Source organism: Somniosus microcephalus, unplaced genomic scaffold (assembly GCF_052327205.1).
Source record: "Somniosus microcephalus isolate GS21.2 unplaced genomic scaffold, FLI_Smic_1.0 unresolved_chr2, whole genome shotgun sequence".
Lineage (NCBI taxonomy): Eukaryota > Metazoa > Chordata > Chondrichthyes > Squaliformes > Somniosidae > Somniosus > Somniosus microcephalus.
In genome coordinates, this window is record NW_028225180.1 from 86,705,926 (window position 1) to 86,719,900 (window position 13,975).

The following is a 13,975-nucleotide window of genomic DNA, read 5'->3' on the forward strand; positions in this document are numbered from 1 at the left end:
GCGCTATTAATTACTCATAAAAGACGGAGAGTTAGGAGAGTAACTAAAAGGCTTTTATTAACAAAGAACAGAGCATGCCTCTCGTGGTTGACTGGTTTCCAAGAAGGCAGGGGGCTGCAGAGCAGTCACCTTTATACCTGGGCATGTGGGTGGAGCCAGGGGCGGAGCCAGCTGAGGCATGCATAGATACAACAGTGTGCAACAACAACAACAACAGTGAACAACAATAACAGTGGTTTACCACACTCATCGAAACTTATAAAATTCTAACAGGACTAGACAGACTAGATGCAGGAAGGATGTTACATAGATACATAGATACATAGAGATAGGAACAGGAGTAGGCCATTCGGCCCTTCGAGCCTGCTCCGCCATTCAATGAGATCATGGCTGATCTTACCAGTTCAGTACCCCGTCCCCGCCTTTTCTCCGTAACCCTTAATCCCCTTAGCCTTCAGAAATATATCCAATTCTCTCTTGAAAATATTTATTGAATTAGCCTTCACAGCCCTCTGTGGCAGGGAATTCCACAGGCTCACCACTCTTTGAGTGAAGAAATTCTTCCTCATCTCTGTTTTAAATGATTTGCCCGCTATTTTTAGACTGTGGCCCCTGGTTCTGTGCTCCCCGGCCATTGGAAACATTCTCTCTGAATTCAGCCTGTCCAGGCCTGCCATAATTTTATATGTTTCGATGAGATCCCCTCTCAATCTTCTAAACTCCAGTGAGTACAAGCCCAAACTATTTAATCTCTCTTCGTAGGTCATTCCCGCCATTCCAGGTATCAGCCTGGTGAATCGCCGTTGCACTCTTTCCATGGCAAGAACATCCTTCCGCAGATGGGGCGACCAAAACTGTACACAATACTCCAGGTGCGGTCTCACCAGCACCTTGTACAGCTGTAGTAAGGTATCCCTATTCCTATACTCGAACCCCCTTGATATGAAGGCCAACATGTTCCCGATGGCCGGGGAGTCCAGAACCAGGGGTCACAGTCTAAGGATAAGGGGTAAGCCATTTAGGACTGAGATGAGGAGGAATTTCTTCACCCAGAGAGTGGTGAACCTGTCGAATTCTCTACCACAGAAGGCAGTTGAGGTCAATTCATTAAATATATTCAAGAAGGAGTTGGATATATTTCTTAAGGCTAAAGGGATCAAGGGATATGGGGAGAAGGCAGGGACAGGGTACTGAATTTGGAAGATCAGCCATGACCTCATTGAATGGCAGAGCAGGCTCGAGGGGCCGAATGGCCTACTCCTGCTCATATCTTCTATGTATCTATGTATTTGCCTTCTTAACCGCCTGCTGCACCTGCATGCTTACCTTCAGCGACTGGTGCACAGTCGAATCCTCCCATTCCCTCTGTGAAGGGGACGAGAGGGAAAGGACGCGGGCTGCCAGTACGGTGTCTCGGGAGTCCTGCGTCCCGTGGTCGCGGCGCGTTTGCCTCCGGTATTTCTGTTGCCGTGCCTTTAGTAATAAAGACAGGAAGCGTCCAAAAACCGCTCAAGTGGGAGGGGGCCCTACCTTAAAATATTCCATCAGGTTTCTGCAGCTGACTTTGGATCCGCCGATCTCCTTCTCGACCAGGTTTGGAGGACTGAGCAGGAGGTGTACCAGGCTTTCCAGGTGAATCTTGAACTCTTCGTCGATATCTGAGAAGAGTTCAGAGTTCAGCACCACGGGCGGGGAGGGGCACGAGGGCAGGGCCACAGGAGCGGGAGACGGCGGGTTATTATGACCTCCTTTTCCCCACAGCTGGCAGACTGGCGGGGTGGGTTGGGGGTCACAGACAGCAGAGAGGGCGAGGGAGCGGTAGGGTGGGGGGGGTGTGTTTAAATTGGCAGTTGCAGTCAAACACAATGGTGGGCACCTGGACTCCACCTGAGCTGTTTCTGTGGGACTCGCTGATGAACAGCAAGCTCTCTGCAAGCACCAGGCTCCAGTCATCGGGACAGGAGGGGGCCATTCAGCCCCTCGAGCCTGTTCCGCCATTCAATTAGATTGGGGCTGATCTGCGACCTAGCTCCATCTACCCGCCTTGCTTCCATGTCGCTTTTCTAACAAGAATCTATCGACCTCTGTATCTAACCCGTGCTGTACCTGCCCTGGGAGTGTTTGATGGGACAGTGTAGAGGGAGCTTTACTCTGTATCTAACCTGTGCTGTACCTGCCCTGGGAGTGTTTGATGGGACAGTGTAGAGGGAGCTTTACTCTGTATCTAACCCGTGCTGTACCTGCCCTTGGAGTGTTTGATGGGACAGTGTAGAGGGAGCTTTACTCTGTATCTAACCCGTGCTGTACCTGCCCTGGGAGTGTTTGATGGGACAGTGTAGAGGGAGCTTTACTCTGTATCTAACTCGTGCTGTACCTGCCCTTGGAGTGTTTGATGAGTCAGTACTGAGGGAGTGTCGCACTGTTGGAGGGGCAGTACTGAGGGAGCGCCGCACTGTCAGAGGGGCAGTACCGAGGGAGCGCTGCACTGTCGGAGGGGCAGTACTGAGGGAGCGCCGCACTGTTGGAGGGGTAGTACCGAGGGAGCGCTGCACTGTCGGAGGGGCAGTACTGAGGGAGCGCCGCACTGTCGGAGGGGCGGTACTGAGGGAGTGCCGCACTGTCAGAGGGGCAGTACTGAGGGAGCGCTGCACTGTCAGAGGGGCAGTACCGAGGGAGCGCCGCACTGTCGGAGGGGCAGTACTGAGGGAGCGCTGCACTGTCGGAGGGGCAGTACTGAGGGAGCGCCGCACTGTCAGAGGGGCAGTACTGAGGGAGCGCTGCACTGTCGGAGGGGCGGTACTGAGGGAGCGCCGCACTGTCGGAGGGGCGGTACTGAGGGAGCACTGCACCATCGGAGGGGCAGTACTGAGGGAGCGCTGTACTGTCGGAGGGGCAGTACTGAGGGAGCGCCGCACTGTCGGAGGGGCAGTACTGAGGAAGCGCCGTACTGTCGGAGGGGCAGTACTGAGGGAGCGCTGCACTGTCGGAGGGGCCGTCTTTCAGATGAGACGTTAAACCGAGGCCCCGTCTGCTCTCTCAGGTGGACATAAAAGATCCTACGGCCACTATTGGAAGAAGAGCAGGGGGAGTTCTCCCTGGTGTCCTGGAGCCAATATTTATCCCTCAACCAACATCACTAAAACAGATGATCTGGTCATTATCACATTGCTGTTTGTGGGAGCTTGCTGTGCGCAAATTGGTGGCTGGGTTTCCCACATTACAACAGTGACCACACTTCAAAAACAAATTACTTCATTGGCTGTGAAGGGCTTTGGGACGTCCTGAGGGACAGTATAAATTGTTCGCACAAGATACCCGGTGCGAATACTGGAGCTTCCCTTCGATGCCGGCACCTACCTCGCAGCTTGCCGTCGAAGGTGGGGTTGGTGGCCACCTTGAGCCCCGGGTGGGGCATGACGAAGCAGTAGATGTTGCTGAAGCAGGAGTGGATGTGCCTCCGCACCAGCTGCAGCTCCTCGTGCTGGTGGGCTCTGACCTGAGGGCGATAAAGGAGCATGCAGCGTGTCAGCGACCGGGCGGGCGAGGTCCCACCTATCCCGCCCCACATCGCGGGCGGGGTCCCACCCATCCCCCGCCCCACATCCCGCCCACCCACACCGCCCCACATCGCGGGCGGGGTCCCGCCCCACATCCCGCCCACCCCGCCCCACATCGCGGGCGGGGTCCCACCCATCCCGTCCCACATCCCGCCCACCCACCCTGCCCCACATCCCGCCCACACATCCCGCCCCACATCCCGCCCACCCACACCGCGGGCAGGTTCCCCACCCATCCCGCCCCACATCCAGCCCCACATCACGGGCGGGGTCCCACCCATCCTGCCCCCACATCCCGCCCCACATCGCGGGCAGGGTTCCACCCATCCCGCCCCACATCCCAACCTCCCCCCGCTATGGACTGGCTCGTGGAGGACACTCGCTAACTGAGCTCTCCCAGGTTCCACTTCCTACCACGAGCTGATCAAACTCACTGACGTAAGAAAACTACTAGGCACTTGGTCTAAGCGTTAAACAAAGCTTTAATCAACTGTTTTACAACATGGAGGTCTAGTTGTGTCCTTCACTAGTTCCTGTTAAGAATGTCCTGAGCAAGCTGGGCCTGTGCCCGAGTATTTATACTCTCCCTGGACAGCGCCACCAGCAGGCCACCCAGTATTATTTCATAAGTCATTCTTTCATGAATGACTGATTCATATAACTTAGTTTTGACATTTTCAATTGATCCCACCCTCCCACCCCCGCCCAGCCTCCACAGCTCTTTGCGGGGGGAGAGAGCTCCAGGTTTCCAATCCCCTTTGTGTGACGTTATCCCTGAACAGCCTGGCTCTAATTTTAAGGTTTATTAAGGTTAACCTAGTACACTGTATTCGCTGCTCACGATGCAGTCTCCTCTACATTGGGGAGACCAAACGCAGATTGGGTGACCGCTTTGCGGAACACCTCCGTTCAGTCCGTAAGGGTGACCCTGAGCTTCCGGTTGCTCATCACTTTAATTCTCCGCTCCACTCCCACTCTGATCTCTCCGTCCTCGGCCTCTTACACTGTTCCAATGAAGCTCAGTGTAAGCTCGAGGAACAGCACCTCATCTTTCGATTAGGCACTTTACAGCCTTCTGGACTCAACATCGAGTTCAACAATTTCAGGCCATAACCTCTGCCCCTATCTTGTTTTCATTTTCTTTCTCTCTCTCACATGGCAGCTGTCGATCATTCTGCCATTGCCATTTACATTTCATCTAGAGTCATCTTTTGTTTCTTAACTTGTCCCATTACCATCTCCTTTTGCCTCACACCATCATCCCTTTTGTCTCTTAATCTCTCCTGCCTTCCACCCTATCACAGACCTTCCCTTTTGTTCTTTCCTCCCCTCCCCCCTCTCCCGGCCCCTACACTTGCTTAAAAACCTGTTCCATCTCCAACTTTTTCCAGTTCTGACGATGAAACGTTAACTCTGTTTCTCTCCCCACAGATGCTGCCTGACCTGCTGAGTATGTCCAGCATTTTCTGTTTTTAGTTCAGATTTCCAGCATGCGCAGTATTTTGCTTTTGTATTAAGGTTCTGCCCCCTTGTTCTGGACTCCCCCCACGAGAGGAAATAGTTTCTCTCTATCGACCCGATCGAGTCCTTTAATCAGTTCAAACGGGCTTGGAGGCTGGTAGCTGTCTGCACCGGACAATCAGGTGGGAAGAGCAGAATGTAGGGAATGAATGTATCTGATCCTTACCTCTAGTCGCCTCTCCAGGAATCTCTTGCCTCCTTCCAATCCGTACGGAAACTCGTAGGGAAAGCTCCAATCCCGCACCAGGAACAGCAGCGTCTACAGGACAGAGTGAGCGCCGCGTTAAAATGGCTTCAGATGTCAGCCGTGGCTCAATGGATTGCACTCTCTCCCTCTCTCTTGCTTCAGACTCAGAAGGTCGTGGGTTCAATCCCCCACTCCAGAGACTTGAGCACATAATCCAGGCCGACACTCCCGGTGCCAGTACTGAGGGAGCGCCACACTGTCGGAGGGGCGGTACTGAGGGAGCGCCGCACTGTCGGAGGGGCAGTACTGAGGGAGCGCCGCACTGTCAGAGGGGCAGTACTGAGGGAGCGCCGCACTGTCGGAGGGGCAGTACTGAGGGAGCACTGCACTGTCAGAGGGGCAGTACTGAGGGAACGCCGCGCAGTCGGAGGGGCGGTACTGAGGGAGCGCTGCACTGTCGGAGGTGCCGTCTTTCGGATGAGACGTTAAACCGAGGCCCCGTCTGCTCTCTCGGGCGGATGTAAAAGATCCCACAGCCACTATTGGAAGAAGAGCAGGGGAGTTCTCCCCTGGTGTCCTGGGATCAATATTTATCCTTCAACCCACATCATGAAAACAGATGATCTGGTCATTATCACATTGCTGTTTGTGGGAGCTTGCTGTGCGCAAATTGGCTGCCGCGTTTCCTACATTACAACAGTGAGCACACTTCAAAAAGTACTTCATTGGCTGTAAAACGGCTTTGGGACGTCCTGAGGTGGTGAAAGGTGCGGGAGAAATGGGAGTTCCTTCTTTCTTTACTGGCCACACATCTCTTGATGCTGAGAGGACAACCTGTCGCCAAACCTCCCTAAACCAAAGCCACTGAAGGGAGTGATCAAACCCAGGGAAGAGCCTTGTTAACACCTCTGCCCAACTGGCTCTGCACTCGACCCGAGGGACAGAGCGCTGAAAACCTAAAGTGGGGGGGAGAAATTAGGAACATTAACACTGCCTGCAAACATAAACGAGGGAGTGACTGGGGATTGAGGTAACTGAAGGTTGGTTTTTGCTGTTTATTGTCCCTGAGGCTGCGGTCCTCTTACCTGGAAAGGTTTTAGCGATGTCTCATCCAAGGCCAGGCGCCCGTACTCCGTGAAGAGCTGGAACAGAAGAGGAGACGGAGGTTACAGCTTTACCGTGACCAGCACCTGCTGTCTGAGAGAAAATGGGAGTGGTGGTGAATGTCTCAAGTTGTTAAGCTTCCTACATAGGCCCTTTACAGCCTTCCAGTCTCGTTATCACCCTCTTTTGCCTTGTACAGTGGGTGGTAGTCTCGCCTCTGAGTCAGACGGTTGTGGACTCAAGTCCCACTCCAAGAGACTTGAGCCCATAATCCAGGCTGACAGTCACAGTGCAGTACTGAGGGAGCGCCGCACTGTCGGAGGGGCAGTACTGAGGGAGCGCCGCACTGTTGGAGGGGCGGTACTGAGGGAGCGCCGCACTGTCGGAGGGGCAGTACTGAGGGAGCACCGCACTGTCGGAGGGGCGGTACTGAGGGAGCGCCGCACTGTCAGAGGGGTGGTACTGAGGGAGCGCCGCACTGTCGGACGGGCGGTACTGAGGGAGCGCCGCACTGTCGGAGGGGCAGTACTGAGGGAGCGCCGCACTGTCGGAGGGGCGGTACTGAGGGAGCGCCGCACTGTCGGAGGGTCAGTACTGAGGGAGCGCCGCACTGTCAGAGGGGCAGTACTGAGGGAGCGCCGCACTGTCGGAGGGGCAGTACTGAGGGAGCGCCGCACTGTCGGAGGGGCAGTACTGAGGGAGCGCCGCACTGTCGGAGGGGCAGTACTGAGGGAGCGCCGCACTGTTGGAGGGGTGGTACTGAGGGAGCGCCGCACTGTCGGAGGGGCAGTACTGAGGGAGCACCGCACTGTCGGAGAGGTGGTACTGAGGGAGCGCCGCACTGTCGGAGGGGCGGTACTGAGGGAGCGCCGCACTGTCGGAGGGGCGGTACTGAGGGAGCGTCGCACTGTCGGAGGGGCAGTACTGAGGGAGCGCCGCACTGTCGGAGGGGCGGTACTGAGGGAGCGCCGCACTGTCGGAGGGTCAGTACTGAGGGAGCGCCGCACTGTCGGAGGGGCAGTACTGAGGGAGCGCTGCACTGTCGGAGGTGCCGTCTTAGGCATGAGACATTAAACCAAGGCCCCGCCTGCCCTCTCAGGTGGACATAAAAGATCCCACGGCCACTATTGGAAGAAGAGCAGGGGAGTTCTCCTCGGTGTCCTGGGCCCAATATTTATCCTTCAGAGATGATCTGGTCTTTTACACATTGCTGTTTGTGGGATTTTGCTGTGCTCAAATTAGCTGCCGTGTTTCCTACATTACAACAGTGAGCACCATTCAACAAAAGTACTTCATTGGCTGTAAAGCGCTTTGGGAAGTCCTGAGGCCGTGAAAGGCGCGGGAGAAATGCAAGTCTTTCTGTGCACCATCATCCCTTGTGTCATTTAATCACTCCTGCCCTCCACCCTATCACAGACCTTTTGTTCTTTCCCTGCACCAGCCCCCCCTTTCCCTGCCTCTGTACTCACTTCAAAACTGTTAAATCTCTACCATCTTCCAGTTCCGACGAAAGGTCATCGAGCTGAAACGTTAACTCTGTTCCTCTCTCCGCAGATGCTGCCTGACCCGTCCTTTTCCGTATGTTCGTAAAGGGGGGATCCCGTACATTTCAGGTCAGTCGAATCAGCTGGGAATGTGAGCGCTCCGGGGTGATGTTCCTGCTAAGGCACACGCACGCCCGGCCGCACGGTGATCTCAAAGGTCCCGCACAGGCCGCTCACCGGCTTTTGCACTGTAAATACCGGGCGGGCGCAGAAATTTAAAGGGACCGCGCACTAAAAGAAACAGGCCGCCCGCAGCAAAGCGCAGCTCACAGGAAACGGTCTGGGGGCAGAAGGTTACAAACAGGACACCTGTTACACATAAGAACATAAGAAATAGGAGCAGGAATAGGCCACTTGGATCCTCGCGCCTGCTCCACCATTCAATAAGATCATGGCTGATCTTGGGCTCAAAGCCACTTCCCTGCCCGCTCCCCATAACCCTTCACTTCCTTATCTTGCAAAAATCTGCCTATCTCCACCTTAAATGTATTTAATGACCCAGCCTCCACGGCTCTCTGGGGCAGAGAATTCCACAGATTTACGACCCTCTGAGAGAAGAAATTCCTCCTCATCTCAGTTCTAAAAGGGCGACCCTTTATTCTGAAACTGTGCCCCCGAGTTCTAGATTTCCCCACGAGGGGAAACATCCTCTCTGCATCTACCCTGTCAATCCCCCTCAGTATCTTATATGTTTCAATAAGATCACCTCTCATTCTTCTAAACTCCGAGTACAGGCCCAACCTGCTCAACCTTTCTTCATAAGACAACCCTCTCATCTCTGGAATTAACCTCGTGAATCGTCTCTGAACTGCCTCCAATGCAAGTATATCCTTCCTTAAATAAGGAGACCAAAACTGTACGCAGTCCTCCAGGTGTGGTCTCACCGATACCCTGTACAGTTGTAGCAGGACTTCCCTGCTTTTATACTCCATCCCCCTTGAAATAAAGGCCAACACTCCATTTGCCTTTTTGATTACTTGCTGTACCTGCATGCTAGCTTTTTGTGTTTCGTGCACAAGGACCCCCAGGTCCCTCTGAACTGTAGCATTTTGTAATCTCTCCATTTAAATAAAAATTTGCTTTTTTATTTTTCCTGCCAAAGTGGATAACCTCGCACTTTCCTACATTATACTCCATCTGCCAAATGTTTGCCCACTCACTCAGCCTGTCTATATCCCTTTGCAGATTCTTTGAGTCCTCTGCACAACTTGCTTTCCCGCCCATCTTTGTATCATCCGCAAACTCGGCTACATTACACACGAGCCATACTGACCCACCTGAAGATGCTGTAGATCATCCTCCTGAATGTTGTTTGTTAAATTATAGACCTGAAATAAAGCGGAAAGACCTGTTAGCAAAATTAAATCCCTCGGGAATAAAGGGACAGCGGCAGCGTGGATACGAAACTGGCTCAGGGACGGAAAGCAGAGAGTAGTGGTGGTGAACGGTTGTTCTTCAGACTGGTGGGAGGTGTGCAAGTGGTGTCCTCCAGGGGTCGGTGTTGGGAACACTGCACTTTTAAACATATATTAATGATGTGGACTTGGGTGTACAGGGCACCATTTCAAAGTTTGCAGATGATACGAAACTCGGAAATGTAGTAAAAAGTGAGGAGGATAGCAACAGACAGTGAACTGGGCAGACACATGGCAGATACAGTTTAACGCAGTGAAGGGTGAAGTATTTCATTTTGGTAGGAAGAATGCGGAGAGGCAATATAAACTAAATGGAACAATTTTAAAGGGGGTGCAGGAACAGAGAGACCTGGGGGTGTACGTACACGAGTCTTTGAAGGTGGCAGGACACATTGAGAAGGCTGTTAAAAAGCACACGGGATCCTTGGCAAGGAAGTTATGCTAAACATAAGAACATAAGGAATCGGAGCAGGAGCAGGCCATTCGGCCCCTCGAGCCTGCTCCGCCATTTAATGAGATCGTGGCTGTTGTGTATGTAATATGTGTGCTACTTTGAATCTATGGACAGGACTGCACTACTTGTTGGGCGTAGTGATACGCAGTACCACTCCTGGCCATAGGGGTATAAATAGTACTGTGGGTACTGATCTCCCCTCAGTTCCCGCCTGTGGGCATGAAGTAAAGACCTATGTATAGTCCCTACCTCCAACCAGTAAAGACCTGTTTGAGTTATACGTTTAAGTCTTTGTGTTAATTGTTCAATACAATACACATACTTAACACTGGCGACGAGTCAGGTTCTTACCCTGCGGCAGTTGAAGAGAGGTTTCAAACATCACCACCCCACTAGAAGCGACAGGCTTTAGGACTCTGAAGCCTCCATCAGCGACTGAGCACTGGAGTGCAGCAAACATCCTGACAGCTTCCAGCGACTGACAGAAGTCTTTCTGCAGTTTCCTTGTTCAACCTAGGTGGTGGGGTAAGCCGTGCAGTGTTGGCTGCAAAGACAGGGCTGGGGAAGTTGGAGAAGATAAGGGCGATCGCAATCCCTGATAAGAGCCGCGGTGAAACGCGCGAGCGGGTAAGCCAGAGCCCGGGAGGGAGCGAGCAAGAGCCGCGCGAGCGGGTGAGCCAGAGGCCGGGAGCCGCTTCAAGTGCGAGGCGCAGCGCGGGCCAGCGATCGGAACCAAAGATAAGGGCCGCACTCGGGGGCTGAAGGGAGACGGCGTCGGGGGACGGGTGAAGACCGCCAAGCGCGGGAAAACCGCCATTTTGTGGGCGGAGGACGACGGCAAGAGCGGGAAGCCGCCATCTTTGATAACAAGTAAACAAAATAAAATCTGAGAAATTGCAAATCTACAATGCCTAAACACGGGAATATTAGCACCTTTGATAGTGACCTCGAAGATTGGGCCATATATGTTGAAAGAGTAAAAAATTATTGTAAGGCCAATAAAATTCATGACCAAGATAAAGCTCTAACATTATTAAATTTAATGGGTGCGAAGACATACGGGCAATTGAAACACCTGTTATCACCAGATGAACCGGCGGATAAGACGTTCGATGAGATTGTTACTGTCCTGAAAGATCATCTAAACCCCACGCCGCTGATGCTAGCGGAACGATTTAAATTTTACGACATCGGCAGCTACAGCATGAAAGCAATGCTGATTATTTGCTGGAATTGCGTAAATTAGCGAAATATTGCCAGTTTGGAACGGGACTGACAGAGGCACTTCGAGACAAATTTGTGTGTGGTTTATTTAAACAGGATACACAAAAGCGACTGCTCGAGGAGAATGAGCTGACGCTTGAGAAGGCGGTCACTATGGCAGCAGCATACGAAGCCGCAGCGAGAGGCACGGCAGTAATGCAGCTACGGTCACCGGAGCTCAGTGCACACAAATTGGGTGTGAGTTCTGGCAAATGTTATCGTTGTGGAAAGACAACGCATGATCAGAACCAGTGTTGGTTTAAAAACCAAGAATGTAGAACTTGTGGTAGGCTTGGACATATAGCTAGAGTATGCAGGTCAGGGAAGAAGACCAGCAACAAGAAGTCACCGCAAGGAAAATACGCAAAGGTACACAAGGTGACCGAACAGGAGTCCGATTCAGACGCTAGCAGTAATGAACTGGCTAGCTTAAGCTGTAATGAACTGGCTAGCTTAAGAGTACTCAACGCTGGTAAGGGTGCAGACCTCCAGACAATTTGGGTCACTCTTCAGATAGAAGGAGTCCAAGTAAAACTGGAATTGGACACTGGATCGGCATTGACGGTCATAAATAAGAAAGATTACGGAAAGTTATTCCAACATATTCCCCTACAGGATACGGGGATTATATTGAAAACATACACGGGGCAAAGAGTGTACCCCATCAGGAAAATAGAGGTTGCAGTGGTCCACAAGGGCGAAGACAGTCAAATAATGGACTTATATGTGATATCTGAAGGAGGTTCTCCACTACTAGGACGGGAGTGGATTAGGAAAATGAATATGGACTGGCATTTCCTACAAACAATAACGAGTGAGAACTCGGTGAAGATAGTCGGCCCAGACTCTGGAACGGATGATGGTAAGCCCAACTCAGGTGCAAAAGACAAAGTTTCAGCACAGAATTCCACTGAGCAACAACAACATAGTTTAACTGTGGATTCTGAGTCTGGCAAGTCTACTGATGTGCCCATTTCTGAGGGACACCGGGCTCGAACTCAACTCCATTTCAAACTACAACAGCAATTAGAACAAATGCTTCGCCGTTGTGAGCAAGAGTTGAATGCAACGAAAGAGTTCTTTGATATAGAGTTGGAGAATCTGGAAAGACAACAGAAGCAGCTGATGGAGAAAATGGAGCAGGAGCACACAAAACGTCTGATGTCAGAGGAGTTAACGGTCAGCCAACTCCTGCATATGCTGAAGGACAGGACTCTGAAATGGGAAAAACTTGAACACGAACTTCAATATTCAAACGAAAGGGGTTCGGAGCTCTCAAAGGTTATTGGAAGAGCTGAGGTGGCAACACAGACTGAGATGACTGCAACAGAGCAGCCCTTGGATGCCAAAGGTACGCTGACTCACGTCAACGTAGAACAACAGACCGCTGAAACAGCTGCTCCGGTAGAGGGATTGAATAGTCCGATCAATCAATCTCCAAAAGAAGTTGAAGTAGTAAAATCTCAAATGAGGTCATTAGTAAACGACTTGCTGAAAGCCCAGAAAAAGCTGGATGAAGAGGTACGCATGAAGAAGTCTCTTCAGGAAAGATGTCTGGACTTGGAACAAAAGCTGGCTAACGCCCAGCTGGGTATGGAGGAAATAGAAGACCCTCTCGCTGGCCTAGATCAGGACGACACCGAATATTACTATGTCCTGTCCTGCCCAACTTGTAACTTCGACTCCCACCATACAGAAATCATGGAGGAGCACCGAAAGTCTACGGAACATCGGGAGAAGGTGGCTCTACTACGGAAAAAGGAGGGAGAGAAGGAGGAACTGCGCATGCAGCTGGCAGCTGACAGTGGAGCCCAGAGAGTCTCCAAGAAGCAAAAAAGGAAAAGTCGAAACAGAAGATGACCCATCTGAACCATTATTACCTCTACCAGATCACACACGTGGTCCCTCCGAACGGAGCCAATTCAGTTCGGAAGTTCAAACTGTTAAATCCATGGAAGGACTATTGAATGAGTCACTCCAGCAACGTGAACCGACTCCACCACAGAGATTGAATCTGTGAACTGTTTTCCGCAGAGACTGAATCTGTGATCTGTTTTGACATGACGTTATCTATGTATCTATGTTATTCTGTTATGTAAACCTGAAGTTATATATGTATATATGTTATTACGTTATGTTAAATGGGGAGATGACTGTAAAGCTAGGAAGGGAGGAATGTTGTGTATGTAATATGTGTGCTACTTTGAACCTATGGACAGGACTGCACTACTTGTTGGGCGTAGTGATACGCAGTACCACTCCTGGCCATAGGGGTATAAATAGTACTGTGGGTACTGATCTCCCCTCAGTTCCCGCCTGTGGGCATGAAGTAAAGACCTATGTATAGTCCCTACCTCCAACCAGTAAAGACCTGTTTGAGTTATACGTTTAAGTCTTTGTGTTAATTGTTCAATACAATACACATACTTAACAGTGGCTGATCTGATCTTGGCCTCAACTCCACTTCCTCGCCTGCTCCCCCATAACCCTCGACTCCCCTGTAGCTCAAATGTCTGTCTATCTCAGCCTTGAATATATTCAATGACTCCGCCTCCACAGCTCTCTGGGGAGGAGAATTCCACAGATTCACGACCCTCTGAGAGAAGAAATTCCTCCTCATCTCCGTCTTAAATGGACGACCCCTTATTCTGAAACTATCCCCTCTATAAAACTCTGGTTAGGCCCCAGCGTGAGAATTGTGTCCAATTCTGGTCACCGCACTTTAGGAAGGATGTCAAGGCCTTGGAGAGGGTGCGGAGGAGATTTACTAGAATGGTCCCAGGGATGAGGGACTTAAGTAACGTGGAGAGACTGGAGAAGCTGGGGTTGTTCTCCTTAGAGCAGCGAAGATTAAGGGGAGACTTAATAGAGGTGTTCAAAATCATGCAGGGTTTTGATAGAGTAAATAAGGAGAAACTGTTTCCGGTTGC

General features: G+C 51.6%; 1 protein-coding gene across 3 annotated transcripts in view; it reads right to left on the reverse strand.

Moving 5' to 3' along the window:
- Positions 1 to 1,455: 1,455 nt before the first annotated feature.
- The window catches only part of LOC147092955 (atlastin-3-like), a 28,942-nt gene continuing 16,422 nt past the window's right edge, over positions 1,456 to 13,975 (reverse strand). For all 3 annotated transcript variants that reach the window (XM_085976286.1, XM_085976285.1, XM_085976287.1), the window contains 5 exons: positions 9,191 to 9,241; positions 6,351 to 6,407; positions 5,245 to 5,337; positions 3,358 to 3,496; positions 1,456 to 1,658 (listed from right to left, as the gene is read on the reverse strand). In XM_085976286.1, coding sequence (XP_085832412.1) covers positions 1,510 to 1,658; positions 3,358 to 3,496; positions 5,245 to 5,337; positions 6,351 to 6,407; positions 9,191 to 9,241 — 489 coding nt within the window. In that variant the 3' untranslated portion in view covers positions 1,456 to 1,509. The remainder of the gene's footprint in view (positions 1,659 to 3,357; positions 3,497 to 5,244; positions 5,338 to 6,350; positions 6,408 to 9,190; positions 9,242 to 13,975) is intronic.